We start from the raw sequence: 27,517 nt of genomic DNA on the forward strand, positions 1-27,517 counted from the left end.
AACCTAATACCGAAATCGCCAAAAAGTTATCGGATTACAGACTGCGCTTTTTCTCCAACGGAGGGAGAGAATAGCTTAATAAGGTTCGTAGTTTATTGATAAATCTAGTCTAGCAATGACTGGGTGTTTGGAAATCCACGTACCATCAACGCGTTATTTGTGGGTTTGGCCTAGTGTTGTTATTTTTCTGGAAAAATAAAATGTGGAACATTTTCCGCAAATCGGAAGAATATAAACTTGAAACACAAATTACTTATTTAAGGTTTTTAATGTTTTTAACTTTTTATCGATATGAAATGTCTAATATCAGTAAACATACTACAAAACATTAATAGTGTTACATTGTTAATCAGTTTAAACTAATCTAGAGGTTTAGTCGTGGGGTGGCGGAGTGGTTAGCACTTTCGCCTCGCAGCAAGAGGAGCCGGGTTCGATCCCAGCTTGTGGCACTGGGTGAAAACTCGGAACAACTCCTTCTGCGTTGAGTTTGCAAGTTCTCTCCTCGTTGGTTTAAGGGGTTTCCCCTTCGATATTCCCTCGAGTTCTTCGGTTTCCCCTTCGATATTCCCTCGAGTTCTTCGGTTTCCCCTTCGATATTCCCTCGAGTTCTTCGGTTTCCCCTTCCATAAAAACTTGTCGAGGTTAACGGTAATAGTTAGTGTAGAGAGCTGTTGGCTCGAACTCGTGGCATGCAGGGCTTGCCACCACCCTCCTACATTGTAACCCGGCCACCGGAATTAATGGCTTCAAAAGTCGCTTGATGACTTAGGCCAAAGGTGGTGCCCTGGGTATTAGCCTAGCTGATTATTATTTTACTTAATTATACGAAAAAATTAGGCGAAAATACCGCTTTATTTAAATCATGGAATGAAAACTTTTTTTATTTTCGGAAAAATACGGACAATTTTCCGGATAAGAGGAACACTATTTTCGTTGCCATAGCAACTAGTTTGTCAGCCATGATAAGACGCCCACGAAAAGTTTAATTTGGTGCCATCTTGTAGATATGAAAGCAATAAAATCGACCCTCTAATGCCTTCTAAATGTTGGTTTCCCATTTAAATCTCTGCAGTCCATAGGTGGTTCGTTTTAACGTTACATTTCGTATCTACTATTCTCCACCACTCCCCCCTCATTCGGCCTTCCGTTGCTACGCAACTAGTTTTGAAATTTTTAATGTTTAGGCTTAGTCGCAAGCCAGATTTCCCGCACGGTACTGACGAGTCCCAAATAGGACGAAACCGGTCTACCGTTGGAATTTCTGGCTATTTTATTTAATTTAATTTAGTTTTTCACTCGAAGATCTATTTGGTCAGAGTTTCGCGACTTTTTGTATGCTCGATGACCTATCGGTACGAGCTATTTGTAAGTTTTTAATTTTCTTCAAATTTGTTTTGGGGTTTAGCTTTTTCCCCTTTTCATAATGGACTAATCTACTTATTCACTAATTTTTTTATCCTTGCCTCATGGCAAAACCTAGTAAACGCCAATTTTAAAGAAAATTTTGAGTTAGTGACATAGGCGAATGGTTACACCACTAACTACGTAATTAATCAAGGCCCGTTCATGATCTAAAAATAAAATATTTACTGGTCCTTCGAATATGTCACAAGGTTATGGTTATTAAATCCAGAGTATTTTTTTTATATAAATCTCTTATTTATATTACATAATGTTAAAAATCGAAATATTAGTTAACCTACATCTATTGTTTAAAGTTGTATATTTTGGCAAGAAACTATTATATCTGGAACTAAATAAAATGGCGTTTACTAGGTTTTGACCATGGTACAGCCAAGTCTTTGCGAATTGGTCTATTCTATAACAATCGCCCGGTACTTCTATCCATGGGCCAAATAATAATAATTTATCATTATTTGGCCCATGTTCTATCTAAGAACAGACTCTATTAAACCCTTGGATTGTAAAAGAAACTCGATACTTTTCTAAAACAAAGTAAAAAACCCATGTTTTTAATTACAACAGTTTTTTTTAATCCTTATCTAAAAGTTTACAAACATCTGCTTCACATGGAAGCATTTAGAGACCCCTATCGGCACGCTTTGACACTATTTTATTTTTTCCTCTTCTGTGGCTGGCGTACTTTCTTGGCATCTGTTGCTACGGTCCTCCTAACCGAACCTCACCAGCCTCGGTCTTGGCTGTTATCATTTTAAAAAGACGCCATTTCTACAAGTGTTTCTGGTCCCCCCGCCCGCCTTAGGCCTTCTCGTCTCGCATCTTTGCGAGGGATAATGGAAAATACGCGGGGAGGGTCACGATATGGCGCCACCTAGCCATGCCTTGGTTAAAAAAAAATTGTCGACGGTCCGACCCCAAGAGCGCCAAAACAGGTCAGAATTTGCACTCCTTGACTGGCACACCTGCCCTGGCTGAAATCTTCCCTCGCGAAGGGGGGTTTAGGTCTTATTGTGTATGCGGCATGAATTGACCCTTTTTGTGACGGTTAAGCCGGTAGATGGCAGGACCTGTGTTTGGTAGTTTCGCGATTTTACGCTGTTTGTCCCAGTTTGAAGGGTTTTTTTTGGCGTTGTTGAAGTTTTCAATTTATATACTTCGATGATAAAAATATCAAACAGGTTAAGAAGTTCACACATACGCCACATACTAACTTGGCGCTGCGGTAACGATGGCGAATATTATCAGTGAATTTATTTTTGTATAAGGCCAAGGCTTAATGGAAATGAAAACGCTTTAAAAAGTAAGGGGTCTCGATCAAGATGTTTGAAAAAAAATATCTGTACGAGTTAAAATTGATGACGTCATCCAGATGAGCCTCCATTGATTTTCAATACGATCTCATCTGGGTGACGTCACGATTTTACCTAACAACGCAAAACCCGTAATATTTTGATACAAAACCATGCGAGAGGCAGGTCACTTCTTTGATTAACGACGCACCCCTCAAATGATTAAATCATATTTAATCGTGATTATGTTGATTAAATCACGATTAATCGTGATTAGTATGATTAAATCTCGATTAGAAATTAGAACGAGAATCAAACAATTGCGATATAACTCAATATTAATAATTAATATTAAATTATCGTACTTTAGTTTTGATTTTAATTATAAAATCTCGATTGATTAAAACGTGATTAGAATGATTAAATCTCGTTTAAATCGTGATTAGATTGATTAAAACTTGATAACCCTGATTTAATCACGATTAATCTGATTTAATCATTTTACTATGATTCTGACGCACCCAAAATGGAAGTGACCTGCCCCTCGCATGTACCTCAAAAATATAGTCCTGTAAAAACAGTAAAATTGAGCCGCTTGTTACATTTTTCGCCGCTCTAGGTCACTAGTGTTGAGAGATTTAGACCAATCAAAGCCTTAAAATGTAAAAATACATTTTTATATCAAGATAAATTATGCTGGGAAATTTATTTTCTTGGCGGGGAAAAAATTGTAGATTCGTCGGATTGGGCTAAATTTCGTCTGCTTAGTGTAGTTAGTCTGCTCAACGATGGACCAAGAATCTAAGGGGACTCACTGCTCAGGCTTCAAAATGTATAGGATAATTTTAGTTCAATGTGGACAAACTTGGCGTCGCTGAAGTCGATTTCCGGAGTAGTTTCGCAGATAAGCTGGAGCGTTCACGTTCAATTTTGACCAAATGGCGCCGTTGTTGTCGGTTAAATGATTAGGCTTAGCGACTTTTGGACCTTTTATTTTTGAAATTGGTTCTTTAAAAGTTTAATTAATGGTAATTAACTATTGTGTTAAGTAAAAATAACCAGTAAACCGCGTATGGCTGAGGTTTTTTTTTAAATCAAATTCACTGGAATCCATTTCATTTCTAAACTTAGGTTAGGCTTAGTTATTAAAACAAACAAAAGGAGAAGAACGCAGCTAGCCTTTAAACACGCTAACGCAGTGTTGTGTACAAATTTCATTGGACGAGCCTTTACGATGAGTTTTTTATGGAAATGGGGAAGACCCATTTCCGAATTTTCCCCTTCCGACGGCAGCAGGCGCTAAAGCGTCTAGACAATGAAAAAATGTACGCAAGAAAATGCACGACTTCTGACGGGTTGCGTTCTCCTTGTGTGGGGTGCTGTATTTGTTGCTCCTAGCTGGCACGTACTGACGCCTAAGCCTTTCGTAGTGATAGTTAAATAATTTTTCAAAGCGGTTGGTGTACCTCAGTAAGCCTTCCGAATTAGGCCACGCCTACCGTATCCAAATATTGGTTACAGTGAGTCCCCTTAAGTTTAAAGTGCATTTAAAACATTTAAAATCAAATGTTTGTAGCCTATTAGGGCTGGTATTATTACGGTCATTTTAATTATGAAAATTGTTTAATTAATAATTATTAATTAACCGCTTGACTTCCGTTTGTTTATTCTCTGAAGCCTTGGTCAAATGTCAATAAAAGATATTGGCCTGTGTTTCAAGTATCCTCCTTAAACCAATTTTCAGGTTTTTGAACTACCACTTACTAAACCGTTTATTTAAACCAAAACATTAAAAATGTAATTATTTTCTTTAGTTAAAACTACGAAGACTGTCCCATACTCATTTAGTATAAAATACACCCAATTAATAAGAAATTAAACCCCCAATATATTAAGGGGGTGGAAATACACTATTATTTTAAATAATGTGCTATCCTAATTACTACAAACTAGGAAATGTCAACCCTTTAATTGTCCCCAATTATAAATGTAATTGGTTTATTTACATTCCAAATACGCTTTTGAAGTTTTGACTCTTTAAGTAACAGCCGGTAGTTTTAAAATGGGTCATGTTTTTTTTATTTTAAATGTTTTTTAAACTATAATGATATATATTTATATAAATTTAAGGAAACGTTACGTAATTTATTAATTCTTTCTCCATTTTTGGAAGTGTCGTTTTTATATTGCTTTGGGGGAAATTTTGGTTTTTAATTTTTTTTCCTTAACTCTTGGATGCTAGCTATGTTATAACTGAATTAATGCAAAGCGATCTGCATAAGATAATTGTCTCACCACAACCTCTCACTTCCGACCATGTTAAAGTATTTCTCTATCAAATTCTAAGAGGTAACTATCATTTTTACTCATTTTTATTGTCTGTGCATTAGTCTATAATATCATTCCCGACGTATGCAGGGTTTCCACAGGGCAGGGAATTTGAAAATAGCCCGGAAAAGGCGGGTAATTTTCAGAATTTCCTATAAATTAGGAACTTTAATTTATCTTGAAAAAAGTGAAGATTATAAAAAAAAAAATGTTTGTAAACGTTGCAATGAAAATGTTTTAGTTACCTTTATACTAAAATATTACGTTAAAAATTGTCAAATTGTGGTCTTCAAAAGCGTTGTGGAAATTCTTAAAGAAAAATGGTGGGGGAAATTTAAATCAGGAAAATATCATGGCAACCCTGGTATGTCTTTTTACTTTAGGAAAATATTATAAATTTGTGGTTTGCGTTTTTTGATTGTCTTATTGTAATTATGAAAAGTCAAAAGTTATTTTCCGGTTTTGACGTCACGTTGATCATCGGGGACTCAGCGGAAACATCGGCTGAGCGAGATGGTTTTTCCGTTGCTCATCGGTGTCGTGACGTCATTCGACAAAGTTAAAGGAGGGGTAGCAGACGATATTTTGTTCGTTAAGTCAGCGAACTCTAAATCGTACAACAACTTTTAGATTTTTGTGACGTAGCGTTGATTAAAAGAACTCAACGGTTTTTCTCCGTTGATAGTTGTTGAAATCATTGAGTTGGGAATATTAATATAGAGATCCAATCAAATCTGCTCCCCACGAAACAAGTTTTTGAAAAATACGAATGTGCCGTCTGCTCTAAAAATGACGATCAAACGTTATCATATGACCCGTGGCGCCATCCATTATTTTGAAGAAAAAAAATATTTTTGCTGAAAACGCGTCTTATTTGAAGGAACCATTGAGAGATAGACGGCGCCACGGGTAGTATGATAACGTTTTCTCGTTATTTGGGACGCCGATGGGAGCAGACGACAGTATTCTTATTTTTAAAAACTTGTTTCGCGAAATACTGAAATCCGACTTTTTGATTGGACCTCTAGATTAATATTCCCAACTCAATGGTTGAACGCAGCCAAGGCCTAATATCGGGGAGCACGTTCTGGAGTCGCGAGGGGCTTTGTTTTGAAGCCCGCGTGCGAATCACGCGTGATAAAAAAAACATGAGCTCGTGGCGCCGAGAAAAACCTTTAATTTTTATAATTTTAGCCTAATATTCCGCCTATCTATCGGAAACCAGATATTTCGGCTTAGCGGAAGTCTCGCGTGTTTTAGACACTAGATGGCTCTGTACTGAGAAAACATCTTGATTACACAATAACTAAAAAAATCAGTTTGCTTGTAAATCTCGTTAATTGTCATATTTATAGTTACTATGTTACTTATGGTAAGAATTATAACACACTGATAATACGGAAACTGACACACTTATTAAAAAATAAAATATGTTACATTTGTGTAATGTTAACATCAACCCCAAAAATTCTGAATATTCCTTGTCCTATTGAAAAGGTTACCATGAAAACAAAATCTCGTGAATTGGAGACAACAGCTAAACTATAGATTTCAAAATCCTCTTCACAAATGGAGTTTTCCATTTGACTGCTCTCGAGCGCCCTATATCGCTCTTATCAACATTTTATGTTCAAGTTTCGCGTGTTCCTTTTCCAGCTCTCGGCTGCTCCGAGATCGCCCAAAACCGATCTGCCGATTTCGACAGATCAACGGATCGAAATCGGAGCAAATGTTTGCGTGTTCCTTTTAGATTTTTTGGCAAAATGGCAGACCAAGACGCGAAAATTCAAATTACTAGCAGACGAAAAACAACTAAGTGCCGGAATATGTTCATGGAATATTGCATTTGAGATATAGGACATCAGAGACAGATTCGGAGCGAATCTTGAGCAATCAAATGGAAAACGCTATAACTTCTATAATGTATTTCTTTCTAATGTCGGGAGCATTGGCGCACCCGGGGGGGGGGGGCTCAGGAACCCCCCCCCCCCCAATTAAAACGAAATGAAAAAAAATCGTCCATATTTTATGTTTCATTAAAAGTCTTAAAATAAAAGGCTATTTATGAGCAACTGTTACATATTTGTAGCTTGCTCGTGGGTGTGGCTTGTGTTCGTTGCCATGGTAACGCGTATAGGTCGGCCATGATATTATGACGCCCATGGCGGTCACGTGATAATTTCGCTGGACCGTGTGGCGTTTGCCTCGTGATCTGTGTCGTTAAATAATTGTCATGGGGCGCGTCAAAATTCTAAGAAGGAATTCTTTTCTTGAGAAGAGTGCTTCGTGAGAATTCCCTAAAAAGCACAAATGTAAAAAGATTCTACTAAAGATGGCGGCTTACGAAAATGACAGGAACGCCAAACTTTGTAAACTAAGCCTTTGACAAAAAAATATAATTTTTACACGATTTAACGACAATATATGAAGGAAGAAAACTTTATTTTATTATAATTAAAAAATAAATATTTCATCGGAAATTAACTTAGCATTCGGTTTTCTCCAAAAATCATTTTCGTCCTTAAAAATATCATACTGTTTATTTTCTTCAGCATCAAGAAATTTCGCTACTTTAGAGCAAGAGTCAAGCGAGTCTGAAAACCCCTATTTGAGAAAAACCAGTTTTAAGTTCGAAATCTAGCGTAATAACAATGATAATCTAATAATGAAAACTGATAAAAATAGAGTGAAAATATATATTGAAAATTTTGTACTGAGTCATCTTAATTTAAAAACAGTGAAGGATTCTCATTTTGAATATCTTTCAATAGTCACGTATCTCGACTTACTTGACTTTAGCTCTCAGGTAGCAGAATATTAGCTGCCGTTTTTATTTATATTCCCCCCCCCCCCCCCTGAGAGGAGATTACGTCACCTCCTCTGAGAAAGACCGTCAAATTTTAGAAGTGAGAATTCTCAGTATCAGGGGAAGAATTCATCAAATTTTGACGCGCCCCTGGCGGCCGTTTCAAAGGCGGCGCTTAGCTATGACGTATGGCTACGACGCTACGAACTGATTTTCACGGTGGTGTTTTTTTATCATTCGCAGGTCTGAAATACCTGCATTCAGCGCGTATCTTGCACCGGGACATCAAGCCGGGTAATTTGCTGGTGAACAGCAATTGCGTGTTGAAGATCTGCGACTTCGGTCTGGCGCGGGTGGAGGAGCCCGACGAAGCGAAGAACATGACGCAAGAGGTGGTGACGCAGTACTACCGGGCGCCCGAACTCCTAATGGGCACCCAGCACTACTCGTCGACGGTGGACATCTGGTCGGTGGGCTGCATCTTCGCCGAACTGCTGGGCAGGCGCATTCTCTTCCAAGCTCAAACGCCCATTCAGCAATTGGAGTTGATCACGGACCTCTTGGGCACGCCCATGCTGAACGAGATGAACTACGCCTGCGAAGGGGCCCGCGCCCACATGTTGCGCCGCCCCCAAAAACCTCCTGCCTTAGCCGCCCTCTACACGCTCTCCTCTCAAGCCACCCACGAGGCTGTCCATTTGCTCTGCCAAATGCTCCTCTTCAATCCTGTAAGTCGACACACTCAAAGAATATTATAAGTATTATTGCTTATGTTATTCCCTTGAAACGTGTACCTACGCGGGCTCCCTTTGATTTTCCAAAAACATATTAAGGCCTATCGGCCGAAGTACCGGGTATCGGTTTAACTTAACTAAAATATATTTATTTATTTTATTATTTATTTCCCCAAACGTTGTTGGTCTTTTTTTCCTCTTCGGCCATGTTCAACGGGCCCAAGACTGCGTATTTTGATTTTCTAATACTCTTTCGTCGGTAAATGATGGTTTATCAATAGGTAATATCTGTCATTTTTAAATGAGGTAAATTTTTAGCCTTGAATGTGGTGTACAGAACTGCTATTGGCCAGGAAATTCGCCCAATGTTCGAGCTTGGGAAGTGGCCTAGATGAATCTTGGATTAAAAATAGAAGTCCTATTATTATTAATCAATCCGAGAATGAATACTCTTCCATAAGATGTAATTAAATAGGCTGGTAACCCGCGCTATGACTAGTTATTAACGTAACTATCGCCAATTATCCCATGGTTTGTGCTTTCTCTTAGTGTATTGTAAAAAAACTTTTGAAGTTGAGCAATTAAACTGAAATTGTTAACATTGTTTTAAGCTTTGAAATTAAAGTTTTTTATTTGTGTTGTGACAGGATAAAAGAATATCATGTGCAGATGCGCTATCTCACCCCTACCTCGAAGAAGGCAGACTCAGGTATCATTCATGCATGTGTCGTTGCTGTCCGCCCACGCCCAACGGACACGGTCGCTGCTACATATCGGAGTTTGAACCCGTAGCTCCGTTTAACTTTGATGATTCCTTTGAGAAGGACCTTTCCACTGTCCAACAAGTCAAAGGTATTGTTATCGGTAAAGCATTTCTCTTGAGCATAAATTAAAGCTAAGCCTTCATATTGTTCATTAATCAGAACGTCTTCACAAATTCATCATGGAACGCTGCGCCCAGTCAGCTCGAGTGCCACTCTGTATCAACCCTCATTCCGCTGCCTTCAAAAGTTTCGCCAGGTAATTCAAATCTCGTAGGTTAACATTTTAATAATTATTAAGTATCATGGTTTAGATTGTGATGAAGTAGATAACTCGTGTGAAATACGTAATTGGCATTTATTTAAAATTTTGTTAGTGGGGGGAATGGGAAATTCACTGACACTTTACATACAAAGCTATAACTTTCGTTGGATTTTTTTCTGTCTATCTATTTTAATTTCAATTATCGCTTTATAAGGTGTGAACTGGTTTTCCAGGGGACATGCTTTTGAGGTGAGATTCTTTATTGGGAGAAAGCAGTGTTGAACCTTAAACCCACCTGAATTAATGGCTTCAAAAGTCGCTTGATGACTTAGGCCTTAGGTGGTGCCTTGGGTATTAGCCTAGCTGATTATTATTATTAAGATTTTTTTTGTGGGGGAAATTAGTGGCGGCTCCAGCAGTAGGCAGGTAGAGGCAACTCCCCAAGATTTAAAATAAGATCCCTAAAAATTGAACAAATTAAATGTAGGATACATGTTAAATTAAGAGTAAAATTTTGCCAGTTAGGACAGGGTTGCCGCGGTACCTGGAATTCCTGGAAAAGTCGGGGAATTTGAATATGGGTCTAAGCATCAGGGGAATTTTAAAAATTAGTCTAAAAATGAGGGAAATGTCAGGGAATTTTAAAAATTAGTCTAAAAATCAGGGAAAAGTCATGGAATTTGATTTAGGTTGCAATTAGAAAACTTTAATAAAATTTAGGGTACAAAATTAAAAAATTTAGCACAAAATAAGTCAGGGAAAATGTATAGAGAGGATCAGGAAAATCTGGAAAAGTCCTTGAATTTGATTGTGAAAAAACTGGCCACCCTGTAGTATTATTCTTCAAAAATCAATAAATCCCAGAAAGATATTGCACCGCCACTGTTTAAGCATTTCTTGTACAAATACTCTGTCCTTTTTAACACTGTGGGAGATTTCTTATGCTGTGAAAAGTTTTTTGGTTCTATTTTGGTAGCTTTTGAGTATTGAAAGATACCCGTAATTGGCTTCACAAGTCTCTAGTTCACTTAGGCCTGTGTGGTTCTTTGGATATTAGCTTAACTGAGTTATTATCTTTGCTTTTAAAGGTCAACAGACTCTTCTGAATAATTCATGTCGAATTTCAGTTAGCTCCTCCCTTTCAGTCACGTGACTTAGCTTCCCAAAACACTTGATTGTTTAGCTCCACCCGTATAATTCTAAAGATTCTGTGGCCCTTTTGCACCAATTCTCTCCATAATTATTATTTATCCAAAATTATAACTGCAGTTTGAGAACAAAATGTCAGTGTTTCTACTTCATCACATACTGAAAAAATCATTGTGTGGTTTGGTTATGGTGGACAGAAAAACTTCAAATTTAAAAAAAATGGCTGCACCGTGCAATCTTATTATCAATCACTATTTTGCTTTGAACAACCAAAATTTGGCATCAGAAATAATCTTCGCATTGAAATTGAACTTACAGTTCCAAAACAATTTAACAATCTCGTGTTGAAATATCGTTAACATTTTTAACAATGTCTTGATAATTATGATGCCATGGTTCAGACAAAGAAATTAACTTTACTAACTCTAACTTAACAATCATTGACTGTAAACATTCTAATGCTATTTTGGCTATCTATCGAGTCATTTGTCAACTTGAATCTCTTCAAAAACTATAAATTGCATGCTTTTCTCGGGCGATAGAGCTGCAATACTTCGTTTGCCTGGTGGTGGTGGATAATATTCTTTAAATAACACAAATTAATTAGTTACCGGGCTCCGATTAAACCAACTAATATATTTGCTTGCTTTAGCGGTACTTAACAAGTTCAGTTTGCTATTTTTCGGGAAAATTGTGTTTTTGCATGTAAATGCTGATATCATTTACATTTCATTATTTGGTCATATCCGAACTGAAAGACTTTTACAATTTTAAGCTAGTTAAACTTCATAAATATGTTTAACTTGAATAGATATTTTTCAAAATTGCTTTGATAAATAATTCAGACAGATTAAGAGTGACTGACTATATTTGAATTTCTGTTATTTGTGCGGCAAATTTCAACATTAATTAAATCACTGCATTTGATGAAAATTGCTTAAATTTAGAATTAATTTTTTGAAAACTCAGTTTTGATATGACCCAATGTTTCAACATAACACTACCGCGTCTGCTATGTGCCTGTGTCCAATAATTCTGAGATCATTTAACAATAGTGATATTAACTTAGTTTGTGAAAGTGTCCGAAGTGGCGAAATCTTAGGCTTTGTTTTTCTTGCCCTCAGACACCGGCAACGCGCACAGCCACTCCAGCTATCCTACCAGTCTCTTTATGGATCTTGCATGTCCAACTCCTCCTTTATCTATCAGTAAAAAAAATGACAAAATTCAAACCTGAGAAAACGACTATTTACTGCCCAATGTCACCCAAAACACCCAGCGCAATTTTTAGTTAAACACCTGAAAATTTCATTTTATTTTCTAGTACTCTAACCTTCACACGCATTAAAAATTATATGATAACTTGATTTGGTATTTCAGTTTGAGATTCTGCATAAATCCATGCGTTTGGTAGTTAGCTTACAAAAATTTTAAATTTTGGTTTTAAGGTCTTCAACTAAATATTGGAGACTTAATACCCAAATTTGCAAACTAGCTTGTATTTTGTATGCAAATTTTAGAATCTTCAACTGAAGCAATTTTAAATTGAGAACAAAAAAATCTTTATTAAAAACAAATTATTTTTATTAAAACTGATTTTGTACCCAGTTTTATAGAAAAAACAACTATGAATTCAGAAACTCGTTTATGTGTAAAAATTACATTTGTGGAAGAAAAGTTATTTAATTTTTATAATCAATAATTTTTACCAAATCAAAGTTGGCATTTACACTTGCGTGAGAGGGTTACTTTTTTATTTTTATCAATTATAAATTTGAAGAATAAAACTCGATTGAAAAAACCAAAACATTGACCCCTCGCAAATTATGGGTATTCCAGCTCTACGGTCGCTCATCCTTCTGAACTGCCACCTTCACCGCATCAATGGGAATAGACCTTAGAACATCATCATTTTTATATATTTTCGTATAAAAACACGCAAAAATAAAAACTTTTTAATTTTTCTACATATATTCACACTGATACCTCAATGCCAAATTTTGAATTAAATGAATCCATTCTGTGATGAACATTATTTTTACGGACTTTATGGACACTGAAATTGACCAAATGATGAAATTTTGCATGGTTAAAAACAAACTATTAGCGACAACTGTCACCACGTGGCATGTCAGTCTAGACCATGCTCCAAGCGATGAAAAGAAAAATTTGATGTGAGAAGACAACATGTTTTGGGTCATTCCTTTAAAAAACACGCTCACTATGCAACCTAAGGAAAAACATGTCAACGTGCTGTGTTTTGTGAAATTGACTTAACTAGTGAAAAAATAGACAAAAACAAACGCGTAGTGACCAGTTAATAAAGTGCGTACTTTTTAATTTATTTAACATTTGCGGGTTTAGTTAATGGTTTTTTTTTTTCGAATTTTTCAATTTTTTTTTAGATCTAGTACTACAAAATTTGTGGTTTATCTACAATGTTGACAATTTTTTTCCATTTGAATTGTGCTACAATTGATTTTATAAGTATAGCTTTTGATCACATTGGTTCCTGAAAAAAATTCCTCTTTTTATATAAAGAGGAACGACGTATTAATTTGACCTTAAAATCCTAATTAATTATTATATAAGGTCATAATTTCAAAATGATGGGTTGTATTAATTTACCCGTAATTGACTTTTTGTGAAATTTTGCGGTAATACCTAATACAATTAGGTAGTAGTTGGGTTGAAATTTTAGTTAAGTTGGTACACAATTTTGATTATTCGGTTTTTCTGTTTTGCCCAGTTTATTAGTATCTGAGAAGACCTCGTAAGTTACAATCAAGTTTTTATTTGCTCTTGTTTTGGAGGTAAATTCTAAAATATTAAAATTGTAATATTTTAATTTATTTTAATCTGATCCATAATGATAACACGAAGCAACGCAAAAATTTACGAAAAGGTCTTATTTGTGACATTGGTCACAATATATATACAACTGTGACTTATGTTCAAATTGTCACTAACCATGGTGTAGGCAATTATGTATTTTGATTCAGTTAGTCCCTTGAAAAAGACATCTTTTTTTTAATTCTAAATATTCTACATTTTGTGCAGTAACTGCCCATTACTTGGCTTCCAGGGTTAAGACCCTCGGAGAGAAAAATAGAAAACATTTTGTATAAACACTCTAAATAACACGCATATGTATATAACCTCATTATTATAATTATTTTATCACATTTTTTCCGGCTACGGCTTATTTTTTTTTTTGCATTTGGCACCACTAACAGCTTTTTTTTGTTTAAGTTTTTTTAATATTACACTGTAAATAGTTATCCAAGTCATGAGTTTTATATTGGTAGTCAAGTAATGGTGAAAGTATTCGGAAAGTATTTGGTGTGTTTGTGCTTTTTTTATTTTGTCAGGTTTATTTCAGGATATTACGATTATGCGCGAAACAGTTTAGCCAAAACTAGGCCTTATACCTCACAATTTGTCCCGTGAATGGTTAAATACCAAGCCTTGGCTATGAAAGTGTAAATTTTTCCTCATAATATTTCAAATTAAAAATAACTTCCAAACTATTAGTCAAATATAGTTTTTAATACACAAATTTAGTTATTAATTCCCAATTATTTAACTCAACTCAGTTATTGATTTAATTGAAAATAATACTTAGAACCAAGCCTTCAATTTAACTGTATTTAAAAAAGCAGATTCGCCATAAGTGGCGTACAAAAAGTTTTAAAAAAATAACACAGTACAATCGCGCACCTCAAATTCTTGTATGAATCAAAGTTTTTTTTCCATTTTACTTTTTCGTTTTCTACCATGTAGAAACTTTAACCAAGAAAATGAAAGTAATTGTGATAAAAACGGCATTAAAAAATGAATGAAAAGTTTTTTTTTTTTGGTTTCTCCAAGCTTTCAAAGCTAAATTTAAACAAATCATTGTGTTAAATGTTAAAAATTGATGTTGATTATCGTAAAAGTGTTTCTCGGTGGAAAGTATCGGGTATTGTGGTTTATAATGTAATATATAAGAAAGTTCCCTTAGTCTTAATGCAAAGAAGTTAAAATTGTACCAATATGTAACAAATTAATTGATCAGGATTACACTTACTGCTGTTTAAAAACGAAACATAAATGTTTCATGCCTGGTGGTCAAGAACACATTTTGACTGAAATTTACGACAAAAGAAAATGGTTAAAAAAATTATATAACTTAAAACATTCAATGCTCAAATTTTGAATATTGTTTCAAATATCTCCTAAATTGACCACAAGGTACCACAAAACACTTGAAAATTAATGGCATCTATTAGTTCAAAATTTATCTGGTGCTATACTTAATTCGGCAAAAATTTACGAAAACTGGAATATATTGGTACAGTTTTAAAATTAGTGTGTTTCTGCCATAAATTCAATATCGTTAATGTCACAGAACTAAATTTATCTACTATCGTACGGTAAAAGTTTTGCATTGATTAGAATTTTTTTTAAATTTTTCAATAGATGTATAGGTATGGCTAAAACTTTATTAAATTTATGGGGAAGTATTATTCTCTGTCAAATGCATAAGTTTAACGTTTCTAGACAATTTTGGTCCATATCAACTATGTACTAGTATAGTGACGTTGCCCAAAACTAACTAGATATTAACAAAACAACCCGTTAATTGTACTAATTACTCATAACCTGTGTGCCTTGTAATGTATGTTTGAAAACTCATTGCATTATATATAAGCTTTCCATTATTCTGGGTGTTTCGTAGAACTTGAATATCTAAGAGAAGTTAAAAGCTTGGCTTGTCAATTCTTAAATCTTTGCAAAGAAACTTGCGTAAATTGATTTACTACCTAAATTTTAAGTATAAACTCTTTGATTATGATAAAATTGGTAAGGTTTACATTACGAATTTAAGCCTAGGTTTCTTTAGAGCTAAGCCTTGCCTGTTAAATTTAATCTATGGATAAAGAATTATGTAGTCAAATTTCTAGACATGGTGGTCTGAGTAATTTATTTCCTTATACTGATAACATCTCGACGAAACACCCTGATTATAAAAATAAAGTTCAACTAAAGTTTGATTATTGCCTAAACCTTAGACAAATGATACGTGTACATGATAAAATTTTAGCCATTTGCAATATCTCAAATTGTTTTTGGGTTCTCCTTATCCCTGATATATATATATACATAAATACACATTGAAAATGGCTAAAACTATAGGCTTAATTAGTTCACACAACGAACAATTTTGTTCTTTATATAAAAAAATACATTTTCACGGTGATGGTTTAGTGCACTTTGTAAATATATTAGTTTAGGAAATAAAAATCCGTCACCGAAGAATGGAAAAAATACCCTCAATTAAATTCTCGTATACAACTCCATGAAAAATATATATAAATAATTGTCTTGTATAAATTAATCGATAACAAATAATGCACTGATGTTGAATAATGTGGTGATAGAAACTTTGTGCCTAAACTTTTGTGGTATAATTAACAAAAAAAATAACCAATGTAGCGATAGATATACTAAATGAACTTTTTGTGATTATGAAATGTAAATTCTTCCAATTTTTTACACTGCCAATGAAAAGTTTGGCCACTCGACCCCTTGACCTCCCCACTTTTGAAAAAAAAACTTTTGTCCCCCTCCTCGCCTAGGCTAGTTTGGGTCAGTGGTACATTTATTGATGATCTCACCAGTATAATAATGTGTCTATAATTTTAATATCCCCATAATTCCAAATGACTCAATGTCAAACTCTCGCTATGTGTTTCAAGTCAAAAAATGCATTTTTCAAGTTAATATGTTCGCTCTGGTTTAATTCTAATGTGGTAACTTTGTACGCATGTTTTTGTTGATTTAATTAGTCCAGTAGGGAATAAATTGTGCTTTTATGATTACTTTTACAAGCCATTTTTAACTTAATTTTTGCGATAACTTTGGATGCATTCATTTTGGTGAGGTAAAACATTGTTATATGCTTATCAATATCTAAAATTAATTTGTTTAATCAGTGTTCAATCCAAGCCATTTAAGGAAGTTTGGGGCAATTTTATTATTATTTGCTATATTTTTAAGATCTATTTGGAGTAACTTTAAACATAATTCTTTTTACAATTATAAAAGGATAGACTCATTGAAGTATCTATTAATAAACAGCAATTTGCTTTTATACATTGACTTTGTTTTACAAAAAAAACAGCTGTAAAAATGACACTATGGCTTCTTTTTTGGATAAATTGAAACGGGTTTATGGGGTAATATTGTACATATGTCCGTTGTTTAAGCTAAAGTTACCAAATTATTTTTTCAAAACTGAGCGAACAAATGTGAACTAAAAAAATGCTTAACAGACGTAACTATTTAAAAAATGAGAGTCAAAACTTCAAAATGTAAATGCTCATTGCTTATATTTTAATCACAGCGATATTGAAAAAGGTGTTCCGTTGATATTTCATTCATTTATTATCGAATCTGGTCAGTTGTTTTATTTCACACGCGGGCCAAAAAAATAATTTGTCATTTATGGTATAATAATAATAAAATCATGTCTTCGTACGTAATTCATTACATAAGCACTTCTTAAAAAAACATGTTTTTGACCTATTCCAATTTAAAATGTCTTTACATTGCAAAAAATTGACATTCAAGTAGAAAAATTGGCCTAACTTGACAAATTTATCGCAAAATTCTTTTTATACTTAATTTGTGTATCAGGAATTTTAGAAGGTCATTTTTCAAAAATTCAGAGCTTTAATTTTTCTGATCTAAAACACGAAATAGATGGTCAACATAAAATATGTGTATGGTTGAATATATCTCAACGTGTGTTATGCGGTTTTCTAAATATTTGTTTTTCCCTTGTAAATTTGTTGTTTGAACAAGTGTTTCTTAAAAAAAATATTTGCTAAACGGTTACAAAGGTGCTTTTAATAGCGAAAAAATAATTTGCTTTAAAATTTTTAATCTTTAACAAAACTATCTTGAAGTGTTTTCTTAACTTTACGGTTACATTATACGTAAAGTTGATATTAATTTTTTTAAATACCTAATTAGTCAAACACGATATTAGTTAACATTGAAAGAACTGCCTAGACATAAACAAAAGTTTAAAAACGCTGTGTTTAGGGAATCTGTGTAGTATTGAATATTTCGGGATGATATAGTAAATTTTGGACAGCTCTCCCCTCGCCAGCCTTTGTACAGTAGTATCATGTATGTAATTGTGTCGTTTTTTACATCAGTTTTCATAAAACATGATAAAAAGAACTGAATTGAATTGTTTATTTCTTATCTTTAAATACAAATTATGGCAGCAAAAGTTTCCAAACAACTTTAGAAATATAAGAAATAATTTTCAGAGCTGTTAGTTAAGGTCACAAATAAGCTCTTTAAATAACCAGGAGCAAAAAACAATGTTGCCTAAATTAGGCTAAATGTGAATTCAAATAACTATTAGCTACGTTCATATTTAATTCATTAATGGTATTCACATGTATGATATAACAACATTTTAAGATTGCGGTGATAATGCCCCACTTCTTAAACTTCCACGTTGTTTTGAAAATTGAAAACCCCGCTTAGGCCTGACGTGACCCTAGGAGGATGAAAGTGGAACGCGCAGTGACGCAGTCGTGATGACATCTCAGGGCGCACTCAAAGTGGGAATTATTGGCGTCTTTAAAGGTACGCAGTATCGGCTACGTTCAGCGGGACTCAGCGCTGAGCGTTGAGCTTACTGTACGCTTTTTTTAACTTCCGGTTTCTACGTCATGTTGCTCAACGAAAAGTCAGCGGTCGGAGGAGCAGGTTTTTCCGTTGCTCATCGGTGTCGTGACGTCATTCGACAAAGTTAAAGGAGGGGTAGCTGACGATATTTTGTTCATTAAGTCAGCGAACCAGAAATCGTACAACAAGTTTTAGATTTTTGTGACGTAGCGTTGATTAAAAGCAAGGTGAATACAGATACGCTATAATTAAAAGAACTCAACGATAACTCAGCGGTTTTTCTCCGTTGATAGTTGTTGAACGCAGCCATTGTTTGAATTTCAATAATTTTTCCGCGCTGTACTACATAATTTGTTTTGTTTGTTCGGATCTGTTATCACGAGGAGAAGCAACTTGAGATTCGGCTCGAATTTTTTAAATTATTCTGTGGTCGAAAATGAAATGAGATAAAATCAGTGCTCACGTCTTTGGTATTCGCGACCGAAACGAGTATAGGTGGCGTAACGGCCCTAGCTCCACCGAGGTTGTGCCTATGATCAAGCGTCTGCTACAGACAAATTAAAAAGCCATAAGAACTTTCTTTAATAAACTTATACAAATATAAGTAAACGATGCCAAAATTATATTAAAATGCCAGTATCATTATTTATAAAGTCAAATTTAAGAATATATAACTATTGAGGAAAAACTAATAGCGTCTGCTTTAGCCGCGAGCTATCTAGTTCAATAGCTAACCAAAGGGGGCGTAGCGATAGTAGAATAATCACGTATTCTCGACCGAAATGGGTGACAAGTTTCCATTGTTTTAACAAGCACTATATAAACTGCCTTGCAGGTCTTGGCTTTCTGAAATATTAATTCTTGGCGATACCGTTGAAGATGTTTTATTTAAGCGTCTATTAGCATCTGGTCGAATGTAAAAGTTATATAACTAACCCCTTCTCGAGCCAACGGCGAATTGGCAGTGGCATGTAGGAGCGACAAACACAAAGAGAACGCAGATAGCCTTTAAACATGCTAACGAAAAGTTGCGTACAAATTTCATTGGACGAACCTTTACGCTGAACGTTTTACGGGCGGGGGGAAGACCATTTCAGAATTTTCCCCTTCCGACGGCAGCAGGTGCTACAGCGTCTAACCAATGAAAAATGTACACAAGAAAATGCACGACTTTCGACGGGTTGCGTTCTCCTTATGTGTTTGTTGCTCCTAGGTAGCACTATGATGCTGGATTAAGCAGGGCTTCCATACAAAAGTAAATACAGACATGTCTGTATTTACTTTTGCTTCCATATTATTACCAAAAGCGACATTAGACCCTAAAGTGTGTCAGTACGGTAGAATGTTTAATGAAGTAAAATGAGTGAGTAGGATGGGGGTGAAAAATATTTAATCAAAACGTGAAATTATCTCCACCCGAGCGCCGCCAAGTGAGGCGTTTTAGAACGTATGTCTACGGGTGAGTAAATCGAAGAGACCAGAATGATGCTACAGAAAAAATTAATCAGTCATAAGCACGTTTTTTCTGAAATAAATTATCAAAATATAAGCAAACGATGAAAAATTATATTAAAATGCAAGTATAATTATTTATTTACCGATGAGGAAAAACTAATAGCGTCTGCTTTAGCCGCTACCTTTCTAGCGAATCAAAGGAGGGTAGCGATTGTTTTCGGTCGCGAATACTATTTAATTATTACAAAGAGCGTTCGCCATCATTTAACCAAGATTTAACGATAGTAATCGGGGTTTTCCGTTTCAAAATACGCAGTAGATTAAACCGAGGCTTAAGACTGGGCAAGATTCCGCGCCTTAAAATTTTCGTCTACTTTAAAGATACATTCTGAACGAACCAATGGATGAAAAGTTATGAAACTAACTTTTAAATAAACCTTGAAACTGATTTCAAGTCATATTTATAATTCACCGATGACAAAATTCGTGAAAAGTATTAATATCGTTCCGAATTACAACCTACTTTCTAAAATCTCATTTATCTTTCTAATACGCGCGTTGACAACACAAACTTTACCTAGACGAGCAGATGCTCGGTTATCTACATGGTGCGGGAAAAATATTTTTGAATGTTACAAAGCGATAAACGATTTTTCAAGGCGATTTTATATTACATTTAAGTTTGTATAAACGGGAAAAATTGTCAGTGGAATATTTCTTATATCATTTGGTAGGTTAATTAACGTTTAATTATCGCCAACTTTACATTAATTTCAATGGGGTGGGGGAAAACTTTTAACCAAGTTACGCGCGAGCGCGCCTCTAGAGGCAGCGCAGATGGCGTTACTGTCGTTTTAGCCCAGAATCTAATCGGTACCTTGTCAGCCATTCGATTAAGCGTTCTAGTTTGTTATCCGATTTCTATGGTTTGTAAACCGAATTTCGGTTTTCGGTTTACAAACTGCTATCGTCTGCTTTTGTATTTGCACGGCCAACTTAGATCTGTTCTCGCTGCTCGTGCGAGTGCCGCGAGAACAGATCTAAGTTGGCTGTGGTATTTGGTTCAAATTCTATCGCGGTTTTCAAACGTTCAATCTGGCATTAAGCTAATAATTTATGTTTACACATATTATTTGAAAGTACGGATGAAATAATTATTCTTGTAAGTATTTTATTAAATTACAAAAAGAATTGTAATTAAACTGGAAATAATTTATTTCTAACTTTTTACAGAAAATAACTAGAAACAAGTTTCTACATCCTGGACAAAAAATTTGGTATGTTCACCTTACAGAGTTTGATGAGATGTTAAAGACAAATTATTACTGTAAAAAGTCCAACAAACGAAAATGTAAGTTGGCAGCTTTACTACTTTAAATGACAATGCGTTGTGTGCGCCATGAAAGTATAGACAGAGCTGTTAAAGGAACGATTGTAAAATAAGACTAGATTGTTACAAATGATATGACTCCAAGCGTTAAGCCTTTGCTTTCATAGACTTGCTCCAAAAATAGCTTTCGTAGTTCTTTTTGACCTTTCCAAAAATACTCTTTCAAATTACCACTGACCCAAGGCATTAATCGCTGCATACTAATTTAATGTAAACAAATAACTTCAACATTAATTTGATCTTATGTACAATGTAGAAGCTATTCTAATAGTCAAGAAAATGTACGCTAATTTATACCACTAAAACACCTAAAATAGAAAAACCAAGGCCCATGTCAAACCAACTTACTAACTTAATTTTCAAATTCCCTTTATACATAATATTAACATGGTTTTTATGAAATTTTATACTTTACAAGTTCAAATTTAATAATTTGACCTTAAAAAGGCAATTAAACATTGTAGTTTTATGGAAATCAACTTGGCCACATATCACCTATATAACCTGGATCATCGCAGGTTAAAAAATACTCAGCCATTTCGTCCGTTACGGGCCAACCATCACGTGATCCTAAATTAAAAATATCTAGTTTAATAAGCTTGTACAGCGAAGAGTAAGATTCAAACTATTAATCTTTTCTATATTATATGAAAATTTTGTTGGATAAATAAATTTGCTTACTGCATATTGCACTATAACTTTTTTTGGGTCTGTCATAGAATGCAGTGGAACCCAAGCATTACCTAGCCATGTCAGGTTTATTGATGCAAGCTTTTTATTGTCACAAAACTACAAATGAAACATTTCCAGCAAAGAGCTTGCATAAATGTTTTCCTGGAAACCTCATCCCACCCCTCATCTTTTTCACCTGTTTGAGTGACCCTCTAGGAAGCCTTGACAAAAGCGGTAGTGTTTATTCTGACCCTTTTAAAGAACAGTAATTATTAATTACCAATATGATGATCATCTGCATCCTCTTTATCATCATCGTAGCTATACGTTCCAATAATATCCGTGAAATCCGGCCTGAGGGAATTCTGGCAGTAATTAAACATGGACACTTTTAGGTTTTCATTATCAATCCGCAACTCTTCAATTTTTACACTTGTTCCTATAATTATTTGATAGTCAGATAAAATAATGCTTATTTCAATATCAAATTCATACCTCCAACTGTAATATCGAGTTTACTCGATACCGCTCGATTATTTATACTTTCGAGACAAGCCTGTACTGTATAGTTTGTGACTAAGATGCATCCGCTAACGTCCAACTCTTTTAACGATGGACAAAGCAACGCTACAGCTATGAATCCTTTATCACCCAAATTAGTACAACCTCGTGCTTCCAGTACTTCAAGTTGCCCCTGTCGTGCAAGTGTGGAGATGCCATCATCAGTTATCTATACAAAAATCAAGCGAACAGTTGATAATTTCTACTTTATTTACTGTCAAAAGGCTTGGTGAATAAAAATACCTTATCTAGATAACTAATGAATAATGTTCGTAATCTGGGACATTCTGATACTGATTTCAAAGAAGCATCGGAAACTCCTCCAGGAAAACAACCATTAATGTTGAGCCACCTTAACTTACGGCAACCTCTTGCAATTGCACACATTACATCATCATCTACAGCGTGATTTTGCTTTAATAGAAGTTCTTCCATGTTTGAAAGGCGGCCAATATGGTGTAGACCCCCAGATGTGACTACAATAATTTTGAAATTTAGTTTAATTTAAACTAGGCATGTGTGAGTGCTCAATTTCATTCCAGTACTCGATCGAAAAAAGCCTTAGTTGAAAAACTCTAAAATGGTTTGAGCCTCAAATTGAGGCCTACGCTTACTTTAGAGTACTCAAAACTATTATTCTTACCAAGGCACTACTCGCAAGCTTTTAAAAATGGTGGGAAAAGCTAAGATCTCTTATTGGGTGAGGTACAATTCCTAGTTGTTTCTGATTGGTCACTGATTTTCAATGTATAAAACAAAACCAAAACCATAAGTTACATTACTTAGTGTGCCCTAGCTGTTTATTGTCAGTTGTTTGGTGGTTCATCCACTATTTTCTTGTTGTAATCCCTTGTATGGCCAGTTATTAATTTAGACTTCACAAATATGGCTTCAAATAAACGTAAAAGCTCTGGCAGTATATATTCTTTTAAGAAGAAATCGTAGAACCTAATGATAGAGCTAACCCTAATTATTCCAGTACTCAAAACCACTTTAAGCTAAGCCTAAAAGCTTGAAAGCTAGATTCTTGAAAAGTGAAATTTTTCATACTCTAAGCTCGGCTTGAAACCCAAAAATCAAGGCTCGCACATGCCTATTTTAAACCCTATTAGTTAACTAACCTTCACGGAAATTTCCTCCTAAGTGAAATGTTTTTAAATTGCGTAAACTCTGACAGAGAAGTTCAAGGGCTCTATCAGTTAATTCGTAGCAATCATTTAAATATAAAGAAGTTAGTCCATGGCATTTGGTGGCTAATTTGCTGAAACCTTGAGGGCATAACTAAAAAGAAAATTCCTTTACAAAAATGTATTTCGAAATCATATGCGTTTTATTACAACCTACTTTCGTGCACTTGTTTAGTACAACAGTTTTCAGTTTCGGTCTAGCCATATGAAAACACTGCAAATTTTCAAAACTAAGGATTAGTACAAAACGTTAAAGCTTAACGTTTTAACAAATGTTTTCATAGTATAATAGGTGAAAGCAGAAGATTGATAAGCTTAAAAAAATTATACATTTTTAACGAGAAGTTTTAAAATTCTATTTTCTAAGCCAAGTCATAGCAATATTATCCTTTTTGGAGCCAACACTTAGTATTTTACAACAAGGGCTTAGCCAATATATACAGGGTGTATCGTAAATGGTGGTAGGAGCGGAGTTCCACGAGTTGTAGAGGTTATTTGGAATGGAAAATGTTCTATGACATTTTTCCCCACGGACTACCATTTCGGTGTTGTTAATTAATTGCTGTAGGTATAACCCCCAATTAAAGTAACGTACCCTTCAAAATGCCAATCCCTTTTTCATTCATAGCGATGTGCACACCCCAATAAACATCTCTTTTTATAAAGAAAAAATTAACACTCAATTATTTTAATAACAGCAAAAGCGATCATTTTTACGCGGAAAAAATCTCTGTAGTAAAATAATTGGGCATGAATTTTTTTTTATTAAAAGAGACTTTTATTGGCGCGTGCACATCGCTATGAATGAAAAAGGGATTGGCAATTTGATGGGTACATTACTTTAATTGGGGGTTATACCTACAGCAATTAATTCACAACTCCGAAACAGTAGCCTGTAGGGAAAAATGTCATAGAACATTTTCCATTCCAAATGACCTCTACAACTCGTAGAACTCCGCTCCTAAAACCAATATACCTGTCCAGTTAACCTCAAACTCTCACTAGCATCCAAATATTCCAGATCTTTACACAAATGTAGCAGCCACCAAAATCCTTTTTCTCCAGCATCAAAACACTTTTTTAAGATCACAGTCTATAGAAAATATACAATTATTTAACCCTGTGAAAACGAATTAATTAGCTATATGTACTTAACCTTTAGTTTGGGACATTTTTGAGCCAACTGTTGAAGGGAAACATTTGTTACTCTCAAGCCCGACAAATTAGCGTCTTCCAAGTTTGGACATAAATGAGCTAAATAATATAAAATTGAGTTTTGAAATTAAATAATAAATAAGTACTTCATTTTATGAACATACTGATGATTTCCACTGCTTGGAAGTCAAGTCCATGAAGCGTATTTGAAATATCAATTTTTCTCAGATTCGGAGCGCATTTCTTTAGTAAACTACGTAGCACCATATTATTTAGGCCTAACGGAATAACTTATTAGTTTTTGGTTAATTATAGCAAAACCAAAACAATATCACAAACCAATGGGGCCATTATAAGAAAAGCAACTCCAATGTTCGAGAGATTCTTGAGATTGCCATGTTTGTAACGCCAATATTTGCCATCGTTTGCAAACTAAATAAAAATAAATTTAGCTAAAGCTTAAGTTGGGATGATATGTAGGGAAATTAACCTCTTTCAATTCGAACACGATCAATAAATGACAAAAATGAGAAAATTGTTAGCAGAACATCATCTTCGAGATCATTAACGTTTTCCACAGGAGCACCTTTACGAACAGTGACCAATGTAGACTGTTTCTCGGGAACTGACTCAAAATCAGGTTCAAAGTCCTGGTAGAAATAACAATTAAAGACTTTGGAAATAAGAGTTTCAAAAGGTATTGTGAAGTACCTGGGGACTTAAATCTTTCATGTCCTTCTTTAACTTGCTAGTTCTTTTCTCCTCAGCAGGAAATACCCTTAAAGTTCGTCCATCTAACTCGAGAGAGCCAACTGTGGCAGCTAGGGCTTTCAAAACAGACTCGTGTTTTGCGAATGTTACAAATCCGTAACTGTCATCAAATATTTTTATAGAAACAGCTTAATTATACAAAAATTATTTTAAATTGTAAATGTACATACCCTTTTGACCAACGTTTAACGTGGTCCTGCACAACTTCGCAATATATAACTTTTCCAAATTGACTAAAGTAATCTTTCATTTCCTTTTTCGTAACCTTAAACATTAAAATCCAAGTCAGACATTGAAATCTACAAAAGTCATTGTAGTAATTGCAACAATAATCACCTTGTAGCTTAAATTTCCCACAAATAGCCGCCTTTTTAGTATGTATGATTCTTTAGATTCGATTAACTGATCCCCCATTCCTTTCTCAGTTTCTTCATCACTAGAACGTGGTAATTCTTTTCTCTCGTCCTCAGGACTTGTTAATTCTTCATTATCAAGTTCGCTGGTAGTGTTATCAGCAGGTGAGGAACTGGATGATGGTAGATCAAATGAATTAAGTCCCATATCGGGTATGGACCCTCTTGGTTCAAACATGCGGCACTTTCTAGGAGATGGTGTTTTACATAGTCGATCGCGTAATATTTGTTCGGAGAAATAGTGGTTGTTATCCCAGATTGGTGTCGACACTGGGGTAGCGGGTAAACTTGAACGGTACACTGCACCAGGGGGGTTCCCATCCGGAAGACATACAGCATTTAGACCCATAAATCCATCCGTGTGTAGTTTGTGTAAGTGTCGAAATCTGCGACCAAAAACTGGATTTGCCATCATCCAGAAGCCGGTCATCCGACGACGCCATTGTTGACCAACGTCCATTGCGGATGGGCTTACTGGGGTTTGCCCAGTCGTGAATTTATTTAAAGTCGCCGTTTGATTGTTAGTAGGTCCCTTAAATAGCGTTAAAATAACATTTAATTGACCTTGATCTTCATAGGCCACCGTGACGTAATAAATTTACAATATTTGTAGGATCATATAGAAAATTATTGATCTATTTTAAGGTGGTACTATTAGGTCAAGTTAGGTGTAATGCTTAAACCAAGGCTTGAAAAAAAATTAAAAATTTCAAACTAGTATACTAAAAAAAATAATAATATCTTACTCCTTAAAAGATATGGTGTTTATATAAAAGTTTCCATAATAAAGGTTTAAAAAAACTCCATATTTATTCACTTTCCGATCATGATATTATGCTATATTTTTTACACTACGACGGTGGCCTGACAAACGGCCTAATTTATCAACCAATCAGAAAAATAAAAGAGGTATGTTATGATAATTTCGCTAGAGGGCAGCTCATGGTGGGACAACTTTTTCTGCGCATGCCCAATTCAAAGCGCTAGCTTTTAAAAATTAAATACAGCCATAGAAAGATTTCTATGAGTGAAGCTCAACGGTCTCAACGTTGTCAACTTTTTCCACTGAACGGTTTTTGTAATTTTCGGTTTTGACGTCACTTTGGCAACGTTAGCTCAACAAACTCAACGATTGAAAGAGTTTCTTCGTTGTTAAACGGAATCGTGACGTCACAGCACACGGTAAGGCTAGCTGCGGACGACACAGCAGACGATATTTTATAAAAATTACAACAATCGTAAAAAAGCGTTCAGCGAGACAGGATAAAAAGTCTCAACGGAATCAACGCAAACGTAAAACGGTATAACACCGTTAAGATTCACTGAACGTAGCCACGGTTGCAAAATTCTTAAGCACGACACAATCACAACACGTGCGCCGCCATCTAACCTCCCCTAACATACTTGTCTGCCAACTTACTGCTTTTACTTCGTTGTTACCATAGTCTTTCTGCCTCACTAGACTTC

At 35.0% G+C, this 27,517-nt stretch overlaps 2 protein-coding genes and 1 long non-coding RNA gene across 9 annotated transcripts in view; 2 read left to right on the forward strand and 1 right to left on the reverse strand.

Annotated features, from left to right (window-relative positions):
- The window catches only part of nmo (serine/threonine-protein kinase nemo), a 73,754-nt gene extending 55,767 nt beyond the window's left edge, over positions 1–17,987 (forward strand). The window contains exons 4-8 of one of the 6 annotated variants that reach the window (XM_090166138.1): positions 4,954–5,060; positions 8,089–8,573; positions 9,227–9,431; positions 9,503–9,613; positions 12,594–17,987. In XM_090166138.1, coding sequence (XP_090022264.1) covers positions 4,954–5,060; positions 8,089–8,573; positions 9,227–9,431; positions 9,503–9,603 — 898 coding nt within the window. In that variant the 3' untranslated portion in view covers positions 9,604–9,613; positions 12,594–17,987. Of the gene's footprint in view, positions 1–4,953; positions 5,061–8,088; positions 8,574–9,226; positions 9,432–9,502; positions 9,614–11,878; positions 12,326–12,593 lie in introns of those variants that run through there. The other 5 variants (XM_090166140.1, XM_090166136.1, XM_090166137.1 and 2 more) reach the window with 5 other exon arrangements.
- A 2,899-nt stretch (positions 17,988–20,886) lies between these two features.
- Positions 20,887–21,892, forward strand: LOC149958762 (uncharacterized). The gene is made up of 3 exons (XR_016478561.1): positions 20,887–21,063; positions 21,135–21,252; positions 21,756–21,892. It is a non-coding gene; the product is annotated as an uncharacterized LOC149958762 (long non-coding RNA).
- On the reverse strand, positions 21,727–26,946 carry LOC149958763 (uncharacterized). 2 transcript variants are annotated; one of them, XM_090166141.1, is made up of 15 exons: positions 26,797–26,943; positions 25,974–26,582; positions 25,808–25,902; positions 25,578–25,737; positions 25,357–25,516; positions 25,206–25,298; positions 25,031–25,144; positions 24,868–24,965; positions 24,688–24,804; positions 23,869–23,925; positions 23,646–23,805; positions 22,768–23,000; positions 22,459–22,693; positions 22,244–22,402; positions 21,727–21,861 (listed from the first exon to the last, which is right to left on the reverse strand). In XM_090166141.1, exons 2-15 carry the CDS (start codon positions 26,508–26,510, stop codon positions 21,767–21,769), a joined length of 2,313 nt encoding a protein of 770 aa, XP_090022267.1. In that variant the 5' UTR covers positions 26,511–26,582; positions 26,797–26,943; the 3' UTR covers positions 21,727–21,766. The 2 variants fall into 2 exon arrangements, with proteins under 2 accessions (XP_090022267.1, XP_090022268.1); XM_090166142.1 differs by lacking the exon at positions 21,727–21,861 and adding an exon at positions 21,890–22,184 and having other exon boundaries at positions 26,797–26,946.
- Between the last annotated feature and the right edge of the window lie 571 nt (positions 26,947–27,517).

This window comes from Leiobunum rupestre, chromosome 2 (genome assembly GCF_980474605.1).
Source record: "Leiobunum rupestre chromosome 2, qqLeiRupe1.1.hap1, whole genome shotgun sequence".
NCBI classification, from domain to species: Eukaryota; Metazoa; Arthropoda; class Arachnida; order Opiliones; family Sclerosomatidae; genus Leiobunum; species Leiobunum rupestre.